Source organism: Chrysochloris asiatica, unplaced genomic scaffold (assembly GCF_000296735.1).
Source record: "Chrysochloris asiatica unplaced genomic scaffold, ChrAsi1.0 scaffold00145, whole genome shotgun sequence".
Lineage (NCBI taxonomy): Eukaryota > Metazoa > Chordata > Mammalia > Afrosoricida > Chrysochloridae > Chrysochloris > Chrysochloris asiatica.
This window is the reverse complement of record NW_006408663.1, coordinates 2,629,350-2,649,629: the sequence shown is the minus strand read 5'-3', so window position 1 is coordinate 2,649,629 and position 20,280 is coordinate 2,629,350. Positions and strand designations below refer to the sequence as shown.

Sequence of the window (20,280 nt, the reverse complement as noted above, 5' to 3'; positions counted from 1 at the left end):
TCTCTGGTGCACACCTTTCCTAATTTTAAATCATTCAATGTTCCTTTGTTCTATTTGAACAACTGCCACTTGGTCTGTGTACACATTACTCATGAGCACAATTAAGTGTTCAGGAACACTTATATTTTGCAATGTCATTAGCTTGTCATGACCCACACAATCGAAAGCCTTTGCATAGTCAATTAAGCACCCGTAAACATCTTTCCGGTATTCTTTACTTTCAGCCAGGATCCATCTGACATCAGCAATGATATCCCTCATTCTATGTCCTTGTCTGAATCCAGCTTGAACCTCTGGAAGTTTTCTGCCAATGTATGATTGCAGTCAGTTTTGCATTATCTTTGGTAAAAATTTCCTTGCATGGGATATCAATGATATTGTCTAATGTTTTCCACATTCTGTTGGGTCACCACTCTTTGGAATGAGCATAAATACTGACCTCTTCCAGTCAGTTGGCCAGGTAGTTAGTTGTTTCCCAAATTACTTGGCATAGATGAGTGAGTGCCTCCAGCACAGCATCACTTTGTTAAAATATTTCAATTTGTATTCCATCAATTCCCAGTGCCTTGTTCTTTGCCAATGCCTTCAGTGCAGCGTGGATCTTTTTGAACATGTGCTACCTCTTGAAATGGCTGAGCATCTACCATTTCTTTTTTGTACAGTACTTCTGTGTATTCCTTCCATCTTCTTTTGATACTTTCTGCATCATTCAGTATTTTGCCCATAGAATTTTTCAATACCACAAGTCAAGGCTTGAATTTTTTTTCTTCAGTTCCCCCAGCTTGAGAAATGCTGAGCATGTTCTTTCCTTTCAGTTTTCTAACTCCAGGTTTTTGCACATTTCATTATAGTATGTGACTTTGTTTTTTCAAGCTGACCTTTGAAATGTTTTATTCAGCTCTTGTACCTCCTCACTTCTTCCATTTGCTTTAGCATCTTTATGCTGGAGAGCAAGTTTCAGTGTCTCTTCTGACATCCATTTTGGTCTGTCCTTCTTTCTTGTCTTCTTAATGACCTTTTGCTTTCTTCCTGCATGATGCTCTTCATGTCATCCCACAACTCTTCTGGTCCTCAGTCTTTAGGGTTGAATGCAACAAATCTGTTCTTCAGATGGTTTCTAAATTCAGGTGGTATGTTTTCAAAGTCATACTTTGGCTCTCGTGGACTTGTTTCAATTTTCTTCAACTTCAGCCTGAATTCGCATATGATCAGTTGATAGTGTGTTCCACAGTCTACCCTTGGCCTTATTTTGGCTTTTGATATGGTGCTTTTCCACCGTCTCTTTCCACAGTTGTAGTTAATTTGATGTCTGTGTATTCCAGTTGATGAGGTCTATATGTACAGTCATATTTTATGTTGTTTAAAAAAGGTATTTGCAATGAAGTCATTGGTCTTACAAAATTCTATCATGGGTTCTCTAGCATCATTTCTATCACCAAGGCCATATTTTCCAAATACTGATCCTTCTTCTTTGTTTCCAACCTTTGCATTCCAATCATCAGTAATTATCAATACATCTTGACTGCATTTTTGATCAATTTCAGACTGAAGAAGTTGGTAGACTTCTTCCATTTCATCATCACTGGCTTTAGTGGTTGGTGCAAACATTGAATGATAGTGGCGTATGGATATTATCCTATACAGACAATGTTGTACTTCATGACCAATCTTGATAAGTTCTTTTTGATAATGAATGCAACGCCATTCCTCTTCAATTTGTCATTACTAGCATAGTAAACCATGTAACTGTCATATTCAAAATGACCAATACCAGTCCATTTCAGTTCACTTATGCCTGGGATATCAATGTTTATGCATGTCATTTCATTTTTGACAATTTCCAATTTTCCTAGATTCATATTTTGTACATTCCATTTCCAATTATTTTTGGATGTTTCCCATTGTTTCTCTTCATTTTGAGTTGTACCCCATTAGCAAATGAATATCCCAAGGGCTTTACTCCATTCTTGTCATCATGGCGAACTCTACTTTGAGGAGGCAGCTCTTTCCCAGTTGTATTTTGAGTGCCTTCCAACCTGAGGGGCTCATCTTATGGTACTATATGTGACAAAATTCTGGTGCTCTTCATCATGTTTCAATGCTCAATAATCTGGTGCTGACAGTGCTTCACTGCTACTCATAAGGTTTTCAGTGACTAAATATTCAGCAGTAGTCTATATATCTCTTTCTTTCTTGTCTGTCTTCATCTGGAAGTGCAAGTGAAACGTGTCCACCCTGCTGACCCTGCTGAAATTTAAAATATCCATGACATACCTTCCAGAATTGCAGTAACACAGAAGCCACCACAGTACAACAAACAGAAAGATGAGTGATGGTTTGTCCATTTATCATGATGTAATTTTTTGGTCCAGTGGTGAAGATTTTTGTTTTGTTTACATTGATGTACAAGCCATACTGAAGATTTTAGTCTTGATCTTCATCAGGATTTTAAGTCCTCTTTGCTCTCAGAAAACAATGTTGTATCATCTGCATATCACAGGTTATTATTGTTGTTGTTGTAGCTAAGTGCCATCAAGTTGGTTCCGACTCATAGCGACCCTGTATACGGTTTCCAAGGAGTGACTGGTGAGCTTGAACCACCGACCTTGTGGTTCAAATGGCTTTGCAGTCTGGCACATTAACCCACAGCACCACACCAGAAAAAGAGGACACTGAATAGTTTAAAATCAGGAAAGATATGTGCCAAGCTTATATTCTTTCAGCATACTTATTCAATCTGTATGCTGAGCAAATAATCTTAAAAGCAGAATTATAAGAAAAAGAAGAAGGCAGTAAGAATAATGGAGAATCAATAATAATAATAATAATAATAATAATAATGATAAAAAGGTTATTATTGATCCTCCATTAATCTTAATGCCTTGCTCTTTTTCTTATAATTTTGCTTTTAAGATTATTTGCTCAGCATACAGATTGAATAAGTGTGGTGAAAGAATACAAGCTTGGCACATATCTTTCCTGATTTTAAACTATTCAGTGTCCTCTTTTTCTGTTCAAATGCCTTCCTCTTGGTCTATGTATAAGTTCCTTGTGAACACATTTAAGTATTCTGGGATATCCACTGTCTGCAATGCTGTTCACAGCGTATCATGAGCCACACAATCAAAAGTCTTTGCATAGTCAATAAGACACAGGTTAACATCTTTCTGGTATTCTCTGCTTTCACCCAAGATCCATCTGACATCAGCAATGATATCCCTAGTTCAACATTCTCTTCTGAATCCAGCTTGATCCTCTGCCAGTTGTCTGACAATATACTATTGCAGCCATTTAAAAATTTGTGAACAAAATTTTACTTGCATGCGATACTGATGATATTGTTTGATGATTTCCAAATTCCTCTTGGTCACCTTTCTTTGGAATGGGCACAAATATGGATCTCTTCCTACCAGGTGGCCAGGTCTTCCAAATTTCTTGGCATAGACAGTGCGTCTAGTGCTTCATCCATTTGTTGGAAGATTTCAATTAATATTTCATTAATTCCTGGAGCCTTGGACTCTTTATTTCAATACCATTGGTTCTTGATTATATGCCACCTCATTAAATGGTTGAACACTGACGGTTTCTTTTTAGCATAGTGACTCTGTGTATACCTTCCAACTTTATTTGATGCTTTCTGCATCATTTAATATTTTACACATAGAATCTTTCAATATTATAATCTGAGCTTGAATTTTTTTTCCAGTTCTTTCATCTTGAAAAATGCTGAGCATGCTCTTTTCTTTTTGTTTCCTAACTCCAGGTCTTTGCACATTTCATTATAGTACTTGACTTTGTCTTCTTGAGTTGCCCTTTGTAAATTTCTGTTAAGCTCTTTTGCTTCCTCATTTCTTCCATTTGCTTTAGCATCTCTATGCTGGGGAGCAAGTTTCAGAATCTCTTCTGACATCCATTTTGGTCTTTTCTTCCTATCCTGTCTTTTTAATGACCTTTTGCTAGCTATGAAAAATAGAATAATTAAAAAGCACAATCTTTAGCAACTACCAGTACCAGTTAAAATTTTCATATAAAATCTCTCAATTGAATAATAACCTACATGTCAAGTAATCTATATATTACTCAAAATGTGCAGCTTTCTAAATTAAAATTTTCAGGGCTATTAGTTTTCATGAATCAAATAACAGATGAGATATTTTACCAGCATTACCCAACTGTAGTACAAGCACACTGAAGTTACCTTTATTCCTATTGTGTGTAGTTTCACTAAAAGTTTATAACTCCTAAAATGAAGATTATAAAGAATGCAAATTAGTCAGAGTAACTTTAAGATTAAATTCCTGAATGTGGTCACAAGAAGTAAAAAGGAAAGTGTGGATTTGTCATAATGAAATACATCATTATTCAATATATTGAATTCAGCAGAGCTTTAAATATATAAAAATTCAGATCATACTCACCATGAGGCTGAGATGATGCTCCAACAAAGGAGAAAATTCATTTTTCATTCAGTGAGAAAATTATATTGTGATATGAAATGAGTATTAATTTTTCATGTACATTCTTATCAGATATGAAGCTGGCTAATTCTGTTTCTTTGTTTTTATAAAAAATTCCTACATATATGTTTAGCATTTTATATCTTTATTAATCTTAAAATTCAAATAAAATGCCAAAAGTATAAATTATGGCAACATTTTGAAACTTTTTAATGTATAACATCAGCTAATTAATTTAGTTGGTATGTTTCTTAAATTTTGGTAAAATTATTTGAATGACAGTTTGGTGCAGTGAAAATTGGGCTGTAGTGGTTGTCCTAACTGCATTGTTTTCTATGTACTCTTAGTTAGATCATTTAATCTCTTTGAGAAATACATGAAGATTATAACAGCTTCTATCTCACAATGTTATTGTGACTATCAAGATTCACAATTCAGCTACCATTATTGAAAGGTATAATTGGATAAACCTGGTTTCATATATTAATTCACAGTCTTCACAATTCAATGCAGCAGGTATTGTTGCTGTTGTTAAGTGCCTTTGTGTCAGTTCCAATTCATTGCAACACTGCTTAGAGTTTCCAAGGAGTGCCTAGTGGCTTTGAACAGCCAACCTTGTCATTAGTCGTCCAGTGTTAGCAGCTTTACAGCACCACAACAGGTATCACTAACACCTCAATTGGATTTTTCAAATATTACATGAGAGGAAACAGAAAAGTTCTGGAACTTGCTCAAAGTCATGCAGTTACTAAGAGCTAGGAATCAGAACACTTGGCCCTGAAGTTTTCACCACTGTGTCTTCATTGTGTTACTATTCATAAAGTTTTCATGCAAGAGCTGGACAATAAAAAGACAGAAGAAGAATTTAAAATTTGGCAAAGAATATTAAATATACTTATTGAATGATGAATAGACTGCCAGAAAAACAAACAAATTGGTCTTAGAAGTAAAAATTCTTAGAAGCAAGTATGAAGAAACTTCATCTTGCTTACTTTGGACACATTATCAGAGAAGACCAACTGCTTGAAAAGGACATCATAGTTGGTAAAGTAAAGGGTCAGTGATGATGAGGGCAATCCTCAAATGAGATGGATTTACAGAGCAGTTACAACAAAAGACTCAGACGTAGCAGTGATGATCAACATCCTGTTCTACAGAAAGTTGCCAACTCTAAGGAGCCCAACAGCAAATGTGTCTTTGTACCCAGGAGCTCTCTAAAGTATAAAGTAATTCACACATATTTGTTGTTGTTGTTGTTGCTACTAATGATTTCCACAATGCTGCTTAACTTAGGTTTTCTTCCTATACTTGGCCTATCCTGACTCCCATTGCTGCATGGACAAATCCATGTCTATTCAAGGCCTCTCTTAATCACTCTAGTTTATGTTAACTTTAGCCCTTGTGCTTTTTACTTCTTTTATAGCCCTTAGCAGATTCTACTATGACAGCAAATTGCAGACTTGTCTTGCTCACTCATTAGACTGTATGCTCCTTGAGAGCATCATCCATTTCTGATTTTGTCTTATTGATCTTTATACTTTGGCAATAATCTCATGTCTTAAACAGAAATATTTTCAAATTTATGGGACAGATGAAAGTTCATTATTACTTCTAGAACATTTAGCGCAATTTTATTAAGAGTAAAGATTAAATAATCTGAATTAAAATGTCTTGATTAAATTATTTGTATAGATAATAAAATCCTCATACTTATATAAATCCATAGCATTAAGATACATGGTTTCTCAATATTCAAATACACTTCTTATTTAGGAGAGAAATTCTAAAGTAATAGCTGTATGTCCTTTGTCCTATAACAAAAATCAAAGGTAAGCAGCTTCCCATTTGGCTTTATGAGCTATCCTTCCTACAAGCCCGTCTCTGTTTACCATTGTTGTTAAGTGCCATCGAGTCAGTTCCGACCCATAGTGATCCTGTGCAGGGTTTCCAAGGCTGTAAATCTTTACGGGAGCAGAAAGCCTCATCTTTCTCCCGCGGAGCAGCTGGTAATTTCAAATTGCTGACCTTAAGGTTCACAGCCTGATTCGTAACCACTACACTACCAGAGCTGCTTACCATGGTCAAGTTCAATTATTTGAAGACAAATTTTCTTAACTAATACAGCACAAATGTTATTGTTGTTAAGTGCTGTGGAGTCAATTCTGACTCATAGCGACCCCATAGAGGGTTTCCAAGGAGCAACTGATTTGAACAGCCAAGAGAAGAGAGGATGTCATGGAGACCCTTGAGTTGTGGCCAGAATCTGAAGTCTAAGATTGGCTTGGCAGTATGGAGGACTGTGCCCTTTAACTTGCAAGAGGTGACCTGGATCTAGTTGGTTAGGATCAGAGGAAGAAGTACTGCATTTACATTTTAGTGGAAGAGAGGATATTTAGGTTTAAAGTTCACCTCATTATAATTTTACAATTTGTTTGAGAAGTATATACACAGAGGAGCAATTTTGAGTTACTTAAACTGTTTATACATTATGTTGAAAAACTTACATTAATGCAAGTTATATTTTATTATTGTTGTTACATGCCATTGAGTCAGTTCCAACTTATAGCAACCCTGTATATAGGCTTTATGAATAGTGGCTGGTGGGTTGGAACCACCGACATTGCAGCTAGCAGTCCAGTGCTTATCCTACAGTACTGGTGTGTTGTTGAGTTAGTTCCGAATCATGGTATAGAAATATATAAAAAATCTTCTGGAAGAATTCTTGAATCAGGGTAAGCCCCAAAGAAAGCAACATGTGTCTAAAGATACTTGAACTTCGAGATACCACTGTTCATCAGGAATTCTCAGGAATTTGGACATACCACCAGATGAACATCTATAACCTAAGGTTTCCCAGTAATAAAGTAGAAGACACTCTACTTTCAAGCCTAATTCAAAGTAGTCTGAGGTATTTTGATCCCAATCTTTAAAACTGGTACATTAGTACTGGTACATTAGAATTTTGGATTCTGAGCTTCCTCTAACTCTCAATACCCACAGAAGATCGACCTACTATGCATGTTTGAGTACTTCTAGACCAGTAACCCACAACTCATCTGCCAGTTTATCATACAGAGGTGGCTTGTGAGTTGCTGTGATTCTGGATGCAATACCAACAAATATTTTAAATATTAGCAGGGTCCGTTTGGAAGGCACTCAAAATGCGACTGAGGAAGAGCTGCCTTCTCAAAGTAGAGTTGACCATGATGATGCGAATGGAGTAAAGCCCGAGGGAGTAAAGCCCGCAGGACCTTTATTTGCTGATGGGGTACAACTCCAAATGAAGAGAACTAGCTGTAAACATCCATTAATAATCAGAACACAGAATGTACAAAGTATGAATCTAGGAAAATTAGAAATTGTCAGAAATGAAATGGAATGCATAAACATCAGTATCTTAGGAATTAGTGAGCTGAAATGGATGGGTATTGGCCATTTTGAATCTGACAACAACATGGTTTACTATGCTGGGAATGACAAATTGAAGAGGAATGGTATTTCATTCATTGTCAAAAAGAACATATCCAGATCAGTCATGAGGCACAACACTGTATGTGATAGGATAATATATCCATGCACCTACAGGGAAGACCAGTTAATACCACTTTTATTCAAATGTACACACCAACAACTAAAACCAGTAAGGTTTTCAATCTGAAATTGATCAAAAAGGCAATCAAGATATATTGGTAATCACTGGCGATTGGAAAGAAAAGGTTGGAAACAAAAAGGAAGGAGCAGTAGCTGGAAAATATGGCCTTGATGATAGAAATGATGCTGGAAATTGCATGATATAAATCTGCAAAATCAATGATTTGTTCATTTCAAATACCTTCTTTGGACAGCATAAGAGATGATTATACACATGGACCTCACAAGATGGAATACACAGAAATCAAATTGACTATATCTGTGGAAAGAGATGATGGAAAAGCTCCATATCATCAGTGAAAACAAGGCCAGGGGCAGACTGTGGAACAGACCATCAATTGCTCATATGCAAATTCAAACTGAAGCTGAAGAAAATGAAAACAAGTCCACGAGAGCCAAAATATGACCTTGAATATATCCCACTTGAATTTAGAGATCATCTGAAGAACAGATTTAATACATTAAACACTAAAGACCAAAGACCAGAAGAGTTGTGGGATGACATCAAGAACATCAGACATGAAGAAAGCAAAAAGTCATTATGAATATAAGAAAGAAGGAAAAGATCAAAATGGATGTCAAAAGAGACACTGAAATTTGCTTTCCAGTGTAAAGATCTTAAAGCAAATGGAAGAAATGAGGAGGTACAAGAGCTGAACAGAAAATTTCAAAGGTCAGCTCAAGAAGACAAAGTCAAATATTACAAGGAAATGTACAAAGATCTGGAGTCAGAAAACCAAAAGGGAAGAACATGCTCAGCATTTCTCAAGCTGGGGGAATTGAAGAAAAAAATTGAAGCCTCAACTTTTGTTATTGAAGGATTTTCTGGGCAAATTATTGAATGATGCATAAAGCATCAAAAGAAGATGGAAGGAATACACAAAGTCACTGTGTCAAAAGGAAATAGTTGCTGTTCAACCATTTCAAGAGGTAGCATATGATCAAGAGCCAATGATACTGAAGGAAGAAGTTCAAGGTGAATTAAGGTGAAGTAATTGACAAAGAACAAGGATCCAGGAATTGATGGAATAAGCCTGCTTTGATTATTTTCAAGGAGGTGGAAAAATTAAACTAGTTTTAAGTTGGGTAGTGAGGTTTTTCAGCACATTTAAAAAACAGTTTAATGAGTTTTTGTGTTGTGCACACAGTAGGCACTCATATATGTTTTAGTGGATGTTCAAACAGGGCTCATTTTACCAAGAATAAGCAAATCGATGTCTCTTCTATATGAACCATAACATCAGCAAGCAAAATAAATTTATTTACCTCTGATACATCATTCTCTACCAGGATTCTAAATCCTTTAGATTGGTTGTTTTCTGAAAATGTAATGGGTCTTATACTAATGCAGGTTAGAATAAACGTTTTGCCTAATTAGTTGTTTCTGTAATTTTGTTTCAGATTTCCTTAACATCTTTCCTTTAAGACATTTTTAGACCAGGGCTTTATTTTTCAATGAAATTCTATTCCCATTCTGTTTAAACCCTACATCCTACTACTACTGTAATTCCTATAATGTTTTAAACATTTACATGATTCTCACTAAATTTCCACAGTTATTTAAACTTTTCAGTTAAAAAAAGTTGTTATTAAACAACTTTTCATTTTTTCTTAATACTTTTCATTGTTTGCTCTTTAAATTCCATTTCAATCCTTAAAGTCTCCTATTGATCTATTAAAATTCATGTTCCATTTCATTAGTATGACTTTGACTAGATTTATTGTTTACATAAATATAGCATGCATACATGAATTTTCTTAAAAATGCTTTTCTAAAAATTCTTTAGAGTCAAATAAGACTCTAAATTAAATTATCTGTCAAATAATTTTCCATTTTGTGTTCATTATATAAATTAACTGCCTCAGTCTTTAAGTACCACTCTAATCCCTCTTTTTTTTTATTTTTCCTGTTCCACAAACTGCCTTATCTCTTATTGTACTGACAGTGATGCTTTCTTTCTGAAAGCACGTTCTCTCTAGCTTATTTTCTATGAGATTACTTTTGATAATTTATAATGCTAACAGCAAAAACAAAAACAAAAACTAAGTCAGATTTCTTGTCTTTAAACCATAATCTCTGCTTTAGGAAATCTGCCCTTGGTCCCATTTACTTTTGCTCAATCTCTTTCACTTTAAAAAAAAATCTTTTTTACAGCCCCAATTATTTCTCATTGTATTATCTTTTCCATAATCTGATGTCAAATTCTCTTTTCAATCATTTATTTCACAACCTATCTTAAGAAAAACCCTGCTCTAAACTGGCTTCTCAGAGTTCCCTGAAGTATGCCATGACCTAACCAGTCCCATATCTTTGTATTCACCATCTCTCTTTCTGGAATGAATTTCCTGCTACCTTCAGAAAAATCAATCTGTTACCTTGCCATGCAAGTTGCTGAACAAAGTAAAGTTATGGATATTCTAGTTGTATTCTCCAACTTAAAAAAAAAAAAAAATCTTCCTCATCTTTCCTGTATTCCTGTCATTCTCTTCTCTGCCTCCAATTATTTCCTCTTGTTCCTGATCATAGACAACCTCCTTCCTTCTCTTCTTCCTTAATAATTTATATGCTACTTGAATTCCAATATAATCTTTCCATTATTTTGCCTTTGTTCTGGTTTGGTTCATACTGACTTTGAGAAGGAACTCTTTGGCTATTTATTTTGTCCTGTTTATCCATGAATATTATTCTGGTAATTTTGCTTAAAATATCTAGGCTGTATCATTATTTTCTGTATCTGCAATCCTTGGTCAATAATAGAACGTATAATCAGAAATGACAGAATTTCCATTTCTGAAAGAAAGAAATGTTTCCTTCCCTAATAAAAATTAGCCCTTATGACTAACTAAAGAAATATGTCAAAATGGTTCACAGGAAAAATAATTAAATATTTTTAGAATGAGGGAAATCATTTGGTCTGTTATTTAGAAGGGATTGTGAACAAAGGGAAAAAGGAAACAGGGAATAAATGAATAAGAATTCAAGCTGAAATAAACATAGAAATATCCAGTTGTAATGTAAGGTGGAAATATTTAAATTAAAAACCTCTGTAAAGCCAAATTATCCAGCATATGCCTACATTTTGCTATATTTCCAACGTTTGCCATCAGCTTTTAATCAAAGCTAATCTCCCTAAAGATAAAAGACAACATGAAAATAGGATGACATAATGCAAATAATTTAACAAAATCTGCTTCAAAAATAGTAGGCAATTGGGAATTTCAATGCAATGCTACACAGAAACGGACTTCAGAAACTACAAAGCATTATTTGAATGTTGATAGATAATGAGTTGATTTCAAGTCATAGTGCCCCTATGCACAATAGAATGAAACACTGACTGGTCCTGTGCTATTCTCACAATTGATGTTACATTTAAGCCTATTGTTGCTGCCACTATGTTAATCCGTCTTGTTGGAGATCTTCCACTTTGGGAGGTCTTCCACTTATTTGCTGACCCTCCACTTCAGCAAGCATGCTGTTTTTCTCAAGTGACTGGTTCCTTCTGATGACATGTCCAAAGTATGACAGACAGGTCTCACCATCCTCGCTCTTAAGGAGTATTCTGGCTGTAGTTTTAATAAGCAGATTTGTTTATTCTACTGGCAGTTCATAGTACTTTCAATATTCTTCTCTAACACCATAAACTCAAATTCATTAATTCTTCTATGGTCTTCCTTATTCACTGCCCAATTTTCACCAAATCCCTATGAAGCAACTGAAAATGCAATGACAGATGAGGCGCACCTTAGTCCTCAAATGGTATCTGATTTCTTAACTGCTGCTTCCATGAGTCTTAGGGTGGACCCTAGCAAATGAAGTCTTTGACCACTTCAATCTTTTCTCCATTTATCATGACGTTATTTATTTATCCAATTTTGAGAACTATTGTTTTCTGTACACTGAGGTGCAATCCATACTAAAGGCTGTAGTCTTTGACTTTATCGGTAATCATTTTAAGTCCTCTCAGCTTCCAGAAAGCAAGGTTGTATCATCTCCATGAGTCTTCCACTAATCCTTATGCTATATTATTTTCTTCATATAATTCAGTTTCTTGGATTATTTGCTAAGCATACAGACTGAATAAATATGGTGAAAGAATATAACCTTTTCACATACCCTTCCTGTTTTTCAGTAACTCAGTATCCCCTTGTTCTTTTGAATGCCTGCTTCTTGGTGTATGCACAGGTACCTTATGAGCACAGTTGTGTGTTCTGGTACACCCATTCTTCCCAATGTTATTCATAGTTTGTTATGATCCACACAGTTGAATGCCTTTGGGTAGTCACTAAAGCACAAACTAACATCTTTCTGCCATTCTCTACTTTCAACCAATATCAATCTGAGGTCTGTAACAATATCCCTAGTTCCACACCCTTCTTTGAATCTTGCTTGAATTTCTGACAGTTCCTTATTGATGTATTGTAACCATTTTAGAACTAACTTCAGCAAAATTTTACTTGTATGTTTTATATTAGTGATGTTGTCTGCTGATTTCCACATTCTGTTGGGTCACCTCTCTTTGGAATGGACACCATATGGATCTCTTCCAAATGGTTGACCAGGTACTCATCTTCCAAATTTCTTAGCATAGAAGAGTGAGCACCTCCAGGGCTGCATCAGTTTGTTGAAATATTTCAATTTGTTTTCTGTCAATGGAGCTGAAGGATGACTTTTTAATTATTTCTGAATGCAGCCCATATAATGAAGCACTGAGTTGGTGGTTAACTTGAAGAATTATGATGGGTTAAAAGAAAGAAAGCAATGTTCTTCTCTACAGAAAACCCAGTAGAATGTACTTTGACAATGTACTTAGACTTTTTCCTTCAGTACTGTCGGTTCTTGATCATATGATACCTCTTAAAATAGCTGAACATTGACCATTTCTTTTTGGTACAGTGACTGTGTATTTCTGTTGATGCTTTCTGCATCATTCAAAATTATCATTATTATTGTTATTATTACTTAATAGAAATGCAATTCCCTCCTGTTGTTGTAGTTCATAGGTGCCGCTGAGTTGGTACCAATTCATAGCAACCCTATGCACAACAGAACAAAATACTGGCCGATCCTGAGCCAACTTCACAATCATTGCTATGTTTGAGCCCATTGCTTCTGTCGCTGTGCCAATCCATCTCATTGGGGGTCGTCCTATTTTTCACTGACCATCTACTTTATCAAAAATGATATCCTTCTGCAGGGACTTGTCCCTTCTGACAATATGTCCAAAGTATGAGAGGCAAAGTCTGACCACCTTGCCTTCCAAGGAACATTCTGGCTGTACTTCTTCCAACACAGATGAGTTTGTTCTTTTGCAGTCCATGGTACTTTCAATAGTCTCCTCCAACACCGTAACTCAAATGCATCAATTCTGTGGTCTTCCTTATTCACTCTCCAACTTGCACATGCATAAGAAGTTATTAAAAATACCATGGCTTAGGTCACACACACCTTAGTTCTCAAGCTGACATCTTTGCTCTTCAACACTTCAAAGAGGTCTTGTGCAGCAAATTTGCCTAATCCAATATGTCTTTTGATTTTTGACTACTGAGTCCATGAGTGTTGATGATTAATCTGAGCAAAATGCAGTCTTTGACAGCTTCAATCTTTTCTCCATTTATATGGATGTTGTTTATTGGTCCAGTGGTGAGGATTTTTGTTTTCTTTACATTGAAATGCAACCCATACCAAAGGCTGTGGTCTTTGATTTTCATCAGGAAGTATCTTAAGTCCACGTCACTTTCAGCAAGCAAGGTTGTATCATCTGCATGTTGCAGGTTGTTAATGAGTCTTCATCCAATCCTGATGCCGTGTTTTTCTTTATATAATCCAGTTTCTTGGATTATTTTTTCAGCATACAGATTGAATAAGTAAGGTTAAAGAATACAACCCTGGTACACACCTTTCCTAATTTTAAATGATTCAGTGTTCCATTGTTCTATTCAATTAACTGCCTCTTAGTCTGTGCATAAGTTCCTCATGAGCACAATTAAGTATCCAGAATATTCAAACTCTGCAATATTGTCCATAGTTTGTCATGATCTACACAATTAAAAGCCTTTTCATACTGAATAATGCACAGGTAAACATCTTTCTGTTATTCTCTGCTTTAGTCAAGATCCATCTGATGTCAGCAATGATATCCCTTGTTCCACATCCTGTTCTCAATCCAGCTTGAACCTCTGGATTCTCTGTCAACACTTGATTCATCTGAAAACTGTTGTTTTATGTGGGGTAGAATTCCTGTAAACTTGTAAAGATTCAAAGATTTAGGAAGATGTTCACTTGACTTTTGTTAAAAATTTTATATCAGCTCCAACTTCAAAATCATTATTTCCCATGACACCAAAAATATCCACCAGCTTGTTTTTAAGGCGTCTTAAGGAGACTGGCAAGTGTATTACTGACAGAACTGGTCTGCAGCCATCTACTGATTGGAGAGACATATTTAAACATATTTTATTTGGAACAAACCCATATGTGCATGAACTGGAGCCCTAGTAACAATACTATTTGACTTACCTTTGGGTATATAGAAACACACATTTTATTCATGCACACATACTTTTACCAGATCCTCATCCCCACACAGCAGTGAATAAAACCTATTGTTTTTTAGATTGCTGTTTGTGCCTTTGAATCAGTTAGAACTCAGAGCAACCCTGCATAAGGTTTCTTAGAGTGACTGGAGGGTTTGAACTGTTGAACTTGTGATTACCAGTCCAGTGCTTATTCTATAGTTCCACAACAGTAATTCATTTCCTTTTTTCTTTTTTCCATAGAACCCTAACTTTTAGCTTACTATCTTATAGGACATACAAACAACTAAACAATCACTCTTTATAGTACAACTAGTGATGAGATGATAGAACACTGAAGTAACAAAAAGCAGGTTACATTTCAGCTGCATCTTGGGCAGCAGTTGGTTTACTTAATAAACACCGCACCTTTTGTACTACAAGAAACAGAATAAGGATTTCTTCTGGAATCTAAACTAGTTGATAAGAGAATAAGTAATATATATTTAAATGAAAACTACTTATTACTTGCTTTTCCAAAGGGGGAAAAAAAAAAAAAAAGGAATAGGATGATAATTCATAGCAAAGCAGAGAAATTATATTTTAGTAAGAATCAAATACAAAATACAAAAGAAATTCTAAGTATCTGTCAAAAATAAGGCTAAGCGAACTATTTTTGAAGCAACAAAAAAGACCCCTGGGCCAGAAATTTTATAGTTATCCTCTTTCTAGGTCGGACTCTCTTAGAATGAGATAAAGAAAAATCTGGATCTGGAATAAGAGAAAGACATTAGGAATCTATTCACAACGATAACAGAGATTTGTTTTACAAACAGACGAAGGGCCAGAATGATTAGATATTATAAGGAAATGGAATAAACTGAGGGGAATAAGTAAAAAAAATCATGACTCCAGAACATAAGGTGAAACATTTTTTGAACACCCATTAGGTGAAGCTAGGTAGGGAAGAGAAAATAAATGATTAGAATATGACAAAAGAAAGAACCATTTTTCATGTTTCTGTACAAGAAAATGTTCAGCATGCTTTGCAAAAAAAAAAATGCATTCGATATTTGCCTGTACCTGAACAAGCACTAAATGAAATCTGGACTGAAATGAATTAAAAAAACAAAAAACAAAAAAACCTATGCCCTTTTAATATAACACATAATCAATGAGGGGTAAGAAGGGGCAGTGGGGAGAGAGGAAAGCAAATAATGCATCTCTATAAAATAAATGCCTTGTTTTGGTTTTCCCTTATTAAGGAAATATGAAAAGCATTTGAAAAAAAATACATAAAGGACTAGAAAGCCATCGTCGAGAACGGATCTTGAGAAGTACACACATGTCATTAAAATATCATTTGACTTACAGGAACAATTACTGAGCTGAACTGTAAGGGGAGCTGTTGGCACAGAAGAGCCAAACACACGCATGAGCTCATCCAACAGCTTCAGCAAGACCCACTTCCAGCTAGAAGCAGTCATGTTTCAAGACCTCCGATTCCCTAATGCTGACAAGCTAAACAACTTGTTTTGTCTCTGGGAGCTCTTCTCTGGTGATTAACTGCTTATGGTGAATGCTAATTACTTATATGAAAGTACAGGAGAAGTGGTGTCCTATTTCCTCTACCTGAAGCCACGACATGCCTTTGAATCTAGAAGGTACTAGGAATGCCAGTGCATATCAAAACCATGCAAGATCACTTCCTCCCCTCAGTAAATAAGTATATCTCCTCCAACTTTTGTTTTAGTGTAGTCCAGCTTACTGACAAGAAGTGTCCTTTAATGTCTGGACTCCTAATCAAATATAATTACCTTAAAGTCAGTGTGTTCAATGCTTATAATCATCATCTGGATAAATCTGCAGCAAGTTGGTGAATTGGTGAACTATCAGTGTCCTCAATTCTCCAGGTCCCCGTGTTGAGAATTTACCCCAAATGTTCAGTTCTTAAGAACTGCACCTCAGATTAAAATCTTCTCACCAGGGAGTCTATGAGAATTTGTTCTTGTGTTTTAAATCCTAAGTGCTTGTTAAACCGCCAACACTGCAAAATTAGAGACCATTAAACAATATAAGGCAGCAAGTGATTAAATCTACCAAATACACATTCAAAGCTGCTTAACTTACTTTTTAATTAAAAATAAAATATCACTGGCTAAATTCAGATGTCTTAGCTATCCAGAAAAAGTTAGAAGTGCTCAAAATGCAAAATGCTGCTGATAAAGCCAAAGAGAAAAGGAGAAATCAAGTAGGGGGTGGGACGGACAGGGGCTCCTCTTGGTCTCTGAGCCCAGAGTGGCAGGGCCTCATAAGGCTGACCCTGTTTAGTGCTTGGGCCTTAAGGGGAGGAGTCACCAGGCACTGCAGGAGGGCTCCTTGTGGCTGCTGATTAAATAAGCTTTATTAGCAAAGGCCTCAAAGAAGACAGTGTTCCACCTTCTTTGCAGGGGAATGAGTTGAGTACCAGCAGTGAAGGAAGCAAACGTATTTGAGATGTATAGATGGCCAAAGGAAATGGTCCTGCTATTTTTAAGTATTGCTTAAGCTAATTGATAAAATGGTTCTTGAAATCATGATTAGCTTTTGGAGAAAAAGGCATTGGGGCTTTTGAGTTAATGGGATCGCTTGAAAATAGGAAGGAATTTGTACTGTAAAGTTAGAAGTAAATAAACGTTGTAGCTTTAAGTTGTTCCTACTTGTTTAAAGTAAAGAGAAGAAAAGGGCCAGGGGGTTTAGTCAACGTTGGGCAGGAAGCCAAGAATCTGAAGCTCAGACTTAAGACTGAGATGATATCATTCACTCTGAAGTCCTGATACTCACTCTTTCTGAAGCATGAGAACATTTACTGGTAAAACCTTACCTCACCCACAGTTTTCTTATTTTTAACTTTTTTTTTTTTCCCCTCAAGAATAATTTTCCAAATATGTGTTCTGCCTTATATGCAAAATGCTATGAATTTACTTTTAGCATCATACACGGTCTTACCTAAAAAGTTTGCCCTGAAGTATAGCACAGGTACTTGATAGCTGCAGGAATACCAAACATGATATTCATATTTTATCACTTCCAATGCCGCCGCAGTCTCGGTCACTTCACAATCATCAGGGAGTAGCTCTAAATCCTCCTGATAGAAAGAAAGCAAAAATGAAAACAAATTGTGTTTGTCCATAAGAAAGTACACTAACACAGAAGTGGGCAAAGAAACTGAGATTTTCTTCCTGAAGAAAAACAGTTAAATAAATATAGGGCAAGGATGGAAGGAAAGGGGAGTCTCCCATATTAATGTTTAACATTTGAATCCTGGGTAAATAGTAAAACCAGAAAACATTAGCATTAAGTAATTCCAGACTGTTTTTGAGAGACAAAGCAGTTCTGGGTAAAGAAACAGGAAAGCAAAAAGATCTATTTCAACTGCTACTCTGAAAAATCTTTACTATACAATTTTAGCAACAAGATGATGGCTATACAAGTTACCTTCTTCCCTACCTGTGAAAGCTAAAAACATCATAACAATTGAACAAGAGGCTGTGAAATGTCCCTGAAGATTCTATTGTACTTGCCAAAAGATGATTCATTGTGTGCTGAACAATTCCCAGTTCCATTTTGAATAAGAAAGTTATTTTGCAAGAGGTTGAGTTTGTTAGGTACATTTCAAATGCTGAGATCAATCTGTTTTCTTTACTATTGTGCTATTTTGGGTATATTTCTATAATAAATCTTGATTTATAATAGAGTAGATGGCAAATACTAATGTCGACTTAAACAGAGTTCTGTAAGCAGAGGTGGTTACAGTCGTCTATTGTCTCACTTAATTACTCTTGAGTTGATTTTTCAAAAAATCTGAAGAATGAATCTGAATCAATTAATGGCACATGTTGAGTCAGAATCTGATTCCGTCCACATTCGCTCATTTATCTGGGTTGAAGAATTTCCTTTGAAATCAAATTAGTTAAAGGAATGATCCAGGTTGGTTGGGCTCATTCCTGCCTCTCATTAAGACAGTTACAACAACAATAAACAACTGAAAAGCACCTCAAGGAAGATTTCAAATTTTATCAATATGAAATAAGGTTTTCCTTGGAGATAAGTGAAAGCACTGACTAGTGCCCAGATTTCTAGCTCCTTTACTAATTCCCCATTCACAGTCTATTCATCAGAGAAATGGTAGCATATAAATCACAGTTGGAAAGTTTTACTAAATACTGTTTTTACAAAACTCCAATGTTGTGGCTGCAAAACACCAATAAATGTTATTAAACACAATGAACTGAATAATCAGAGAGAAATCACTGAAGTAAATATTCCAGATATAGAAAATTAATATAGTAGTAAGAAAGAGGGTCACCACTCTGAAAAACCAACTTAATAGACACAGGTATCTATAGCTTCTTTTACAGCAATTCTTTTAGCCAAATTCTTTCCTTTTGGTCAAAGATTTCATTGTCTAGCATTTGTAGTTTTTGTTTTGAACATAGAGCAGTACATCTGTGTGATAAGAATTGCAAACACTGCACAAGCACATAAAATAGGAAGTGCAATTCTCATCTGCATACGCTGGATTTGTAACCATTGTTAGCAGTCAGTGTGGTTTTCTCCCCAGATCTTTGCTCTGTTTTTGGCATAAAGACACACACACAATTCAATCATGCTGCACGTACATGTGTTCCTAGATTTGATTTTTTGCTCAAGGACACCCTGCCCATCCATGCACTGCCATGCCAGTGCCGTACATTTAGCTGCTTCTTACCAGCTTCACAGTAGTCCAGAGGATGCCTGAGCCATCACTTGTTTAACATATCCATAGTTAGATACCTGAGGTTGATTATAATTTTCTGCTACTGAATATCTTTGCACACCTCAATTTTTTGATGGTACAGATTCCTAAAAGTGGAATTACTGAATCAAGCTGTATCCCTCAATGTGCATTTTAATTTTTAGTAGATCCTATCAATCTATGCTCGAAAAAAGGCAGCATTCATTTATAGTCACAAAAATAATGCCTTAGTGAGCCCATTTGCCAAATCCCAGAAATGATGAATATCATTTGAGTTTTCAAGTTTTGCCAACTGATGAATTTTAAGATGTCAATTAATTATTTGAATTTCTAATTCTTTGACTATTAGTGAGGATGAACATATATTCATTAGTCTATTGGTAATTATGATTCTTCCATGATTTGTCTGTTCTTGCCTTTGGCCCATTTTTCTGATATTTTGTTTGTTTGAATTTGTGCGACTAGATGATATAAACTGTTACATATTATTAAAGCGAGAGAGAGCAAGAGAGAGTGATATGTGTATATGTGTTTGTATGTGCGTACGAGTATGTCCAACAGCAAACCCCATTGCAAATCTAGCCCATTTTGATCCCAGTGATCCTATAGGACAGATTAGCACTGCTCCTTAGAGTTTCCAAAGCTGCAAATCTTTATGGAAGCAGATGGCATATCTTTCACCTGCAGAGCAGGCTGATGGGTCTGAATCACAGATCTTTCAGTGAGTGGCTCAGTACTTCATTGTTGTGCCACCAGGAATATGTATGTTGTTGTTTTTGTTCAGTGCCATTGAGTTGGTTCTGACCCATAGCAATCCTGTATAGGGTTTCCAAGAAGCAGCTGGTGAGCTTGAACTGCCGACCCTGCAGTTCAAACCAA

At 35.7% G+C, this 20,280-nt stretch overlaps 1 protein-coding gene and 1 pseudogene across 1 annotated transcript in view; both read right to left on the bottom strand.

Annotated features, from left to right (window-relative positions):
* The window catches only part of LOC102839134, a 29,981-nt pseudogene extending 13,870 nt beyond the window's left edge, over positions 1 to 16,111 (bottom strand).
* The window catches only part of ATG10 (autophagy related 10), a 491,399-nt gene that overhangs the window by 166,855 nt on the left and 304,264 nt on the right, over positions 1 to 20,280 (bottom strand). Inside the window, 1 exon segment of the mRNA XM_006870608.1 lies at positions 17,613 to 17,751. Within this exon segment, the coding sequence (XP_006870670.1) occupies positions 17,613 to 17,751 (139 nt within the window).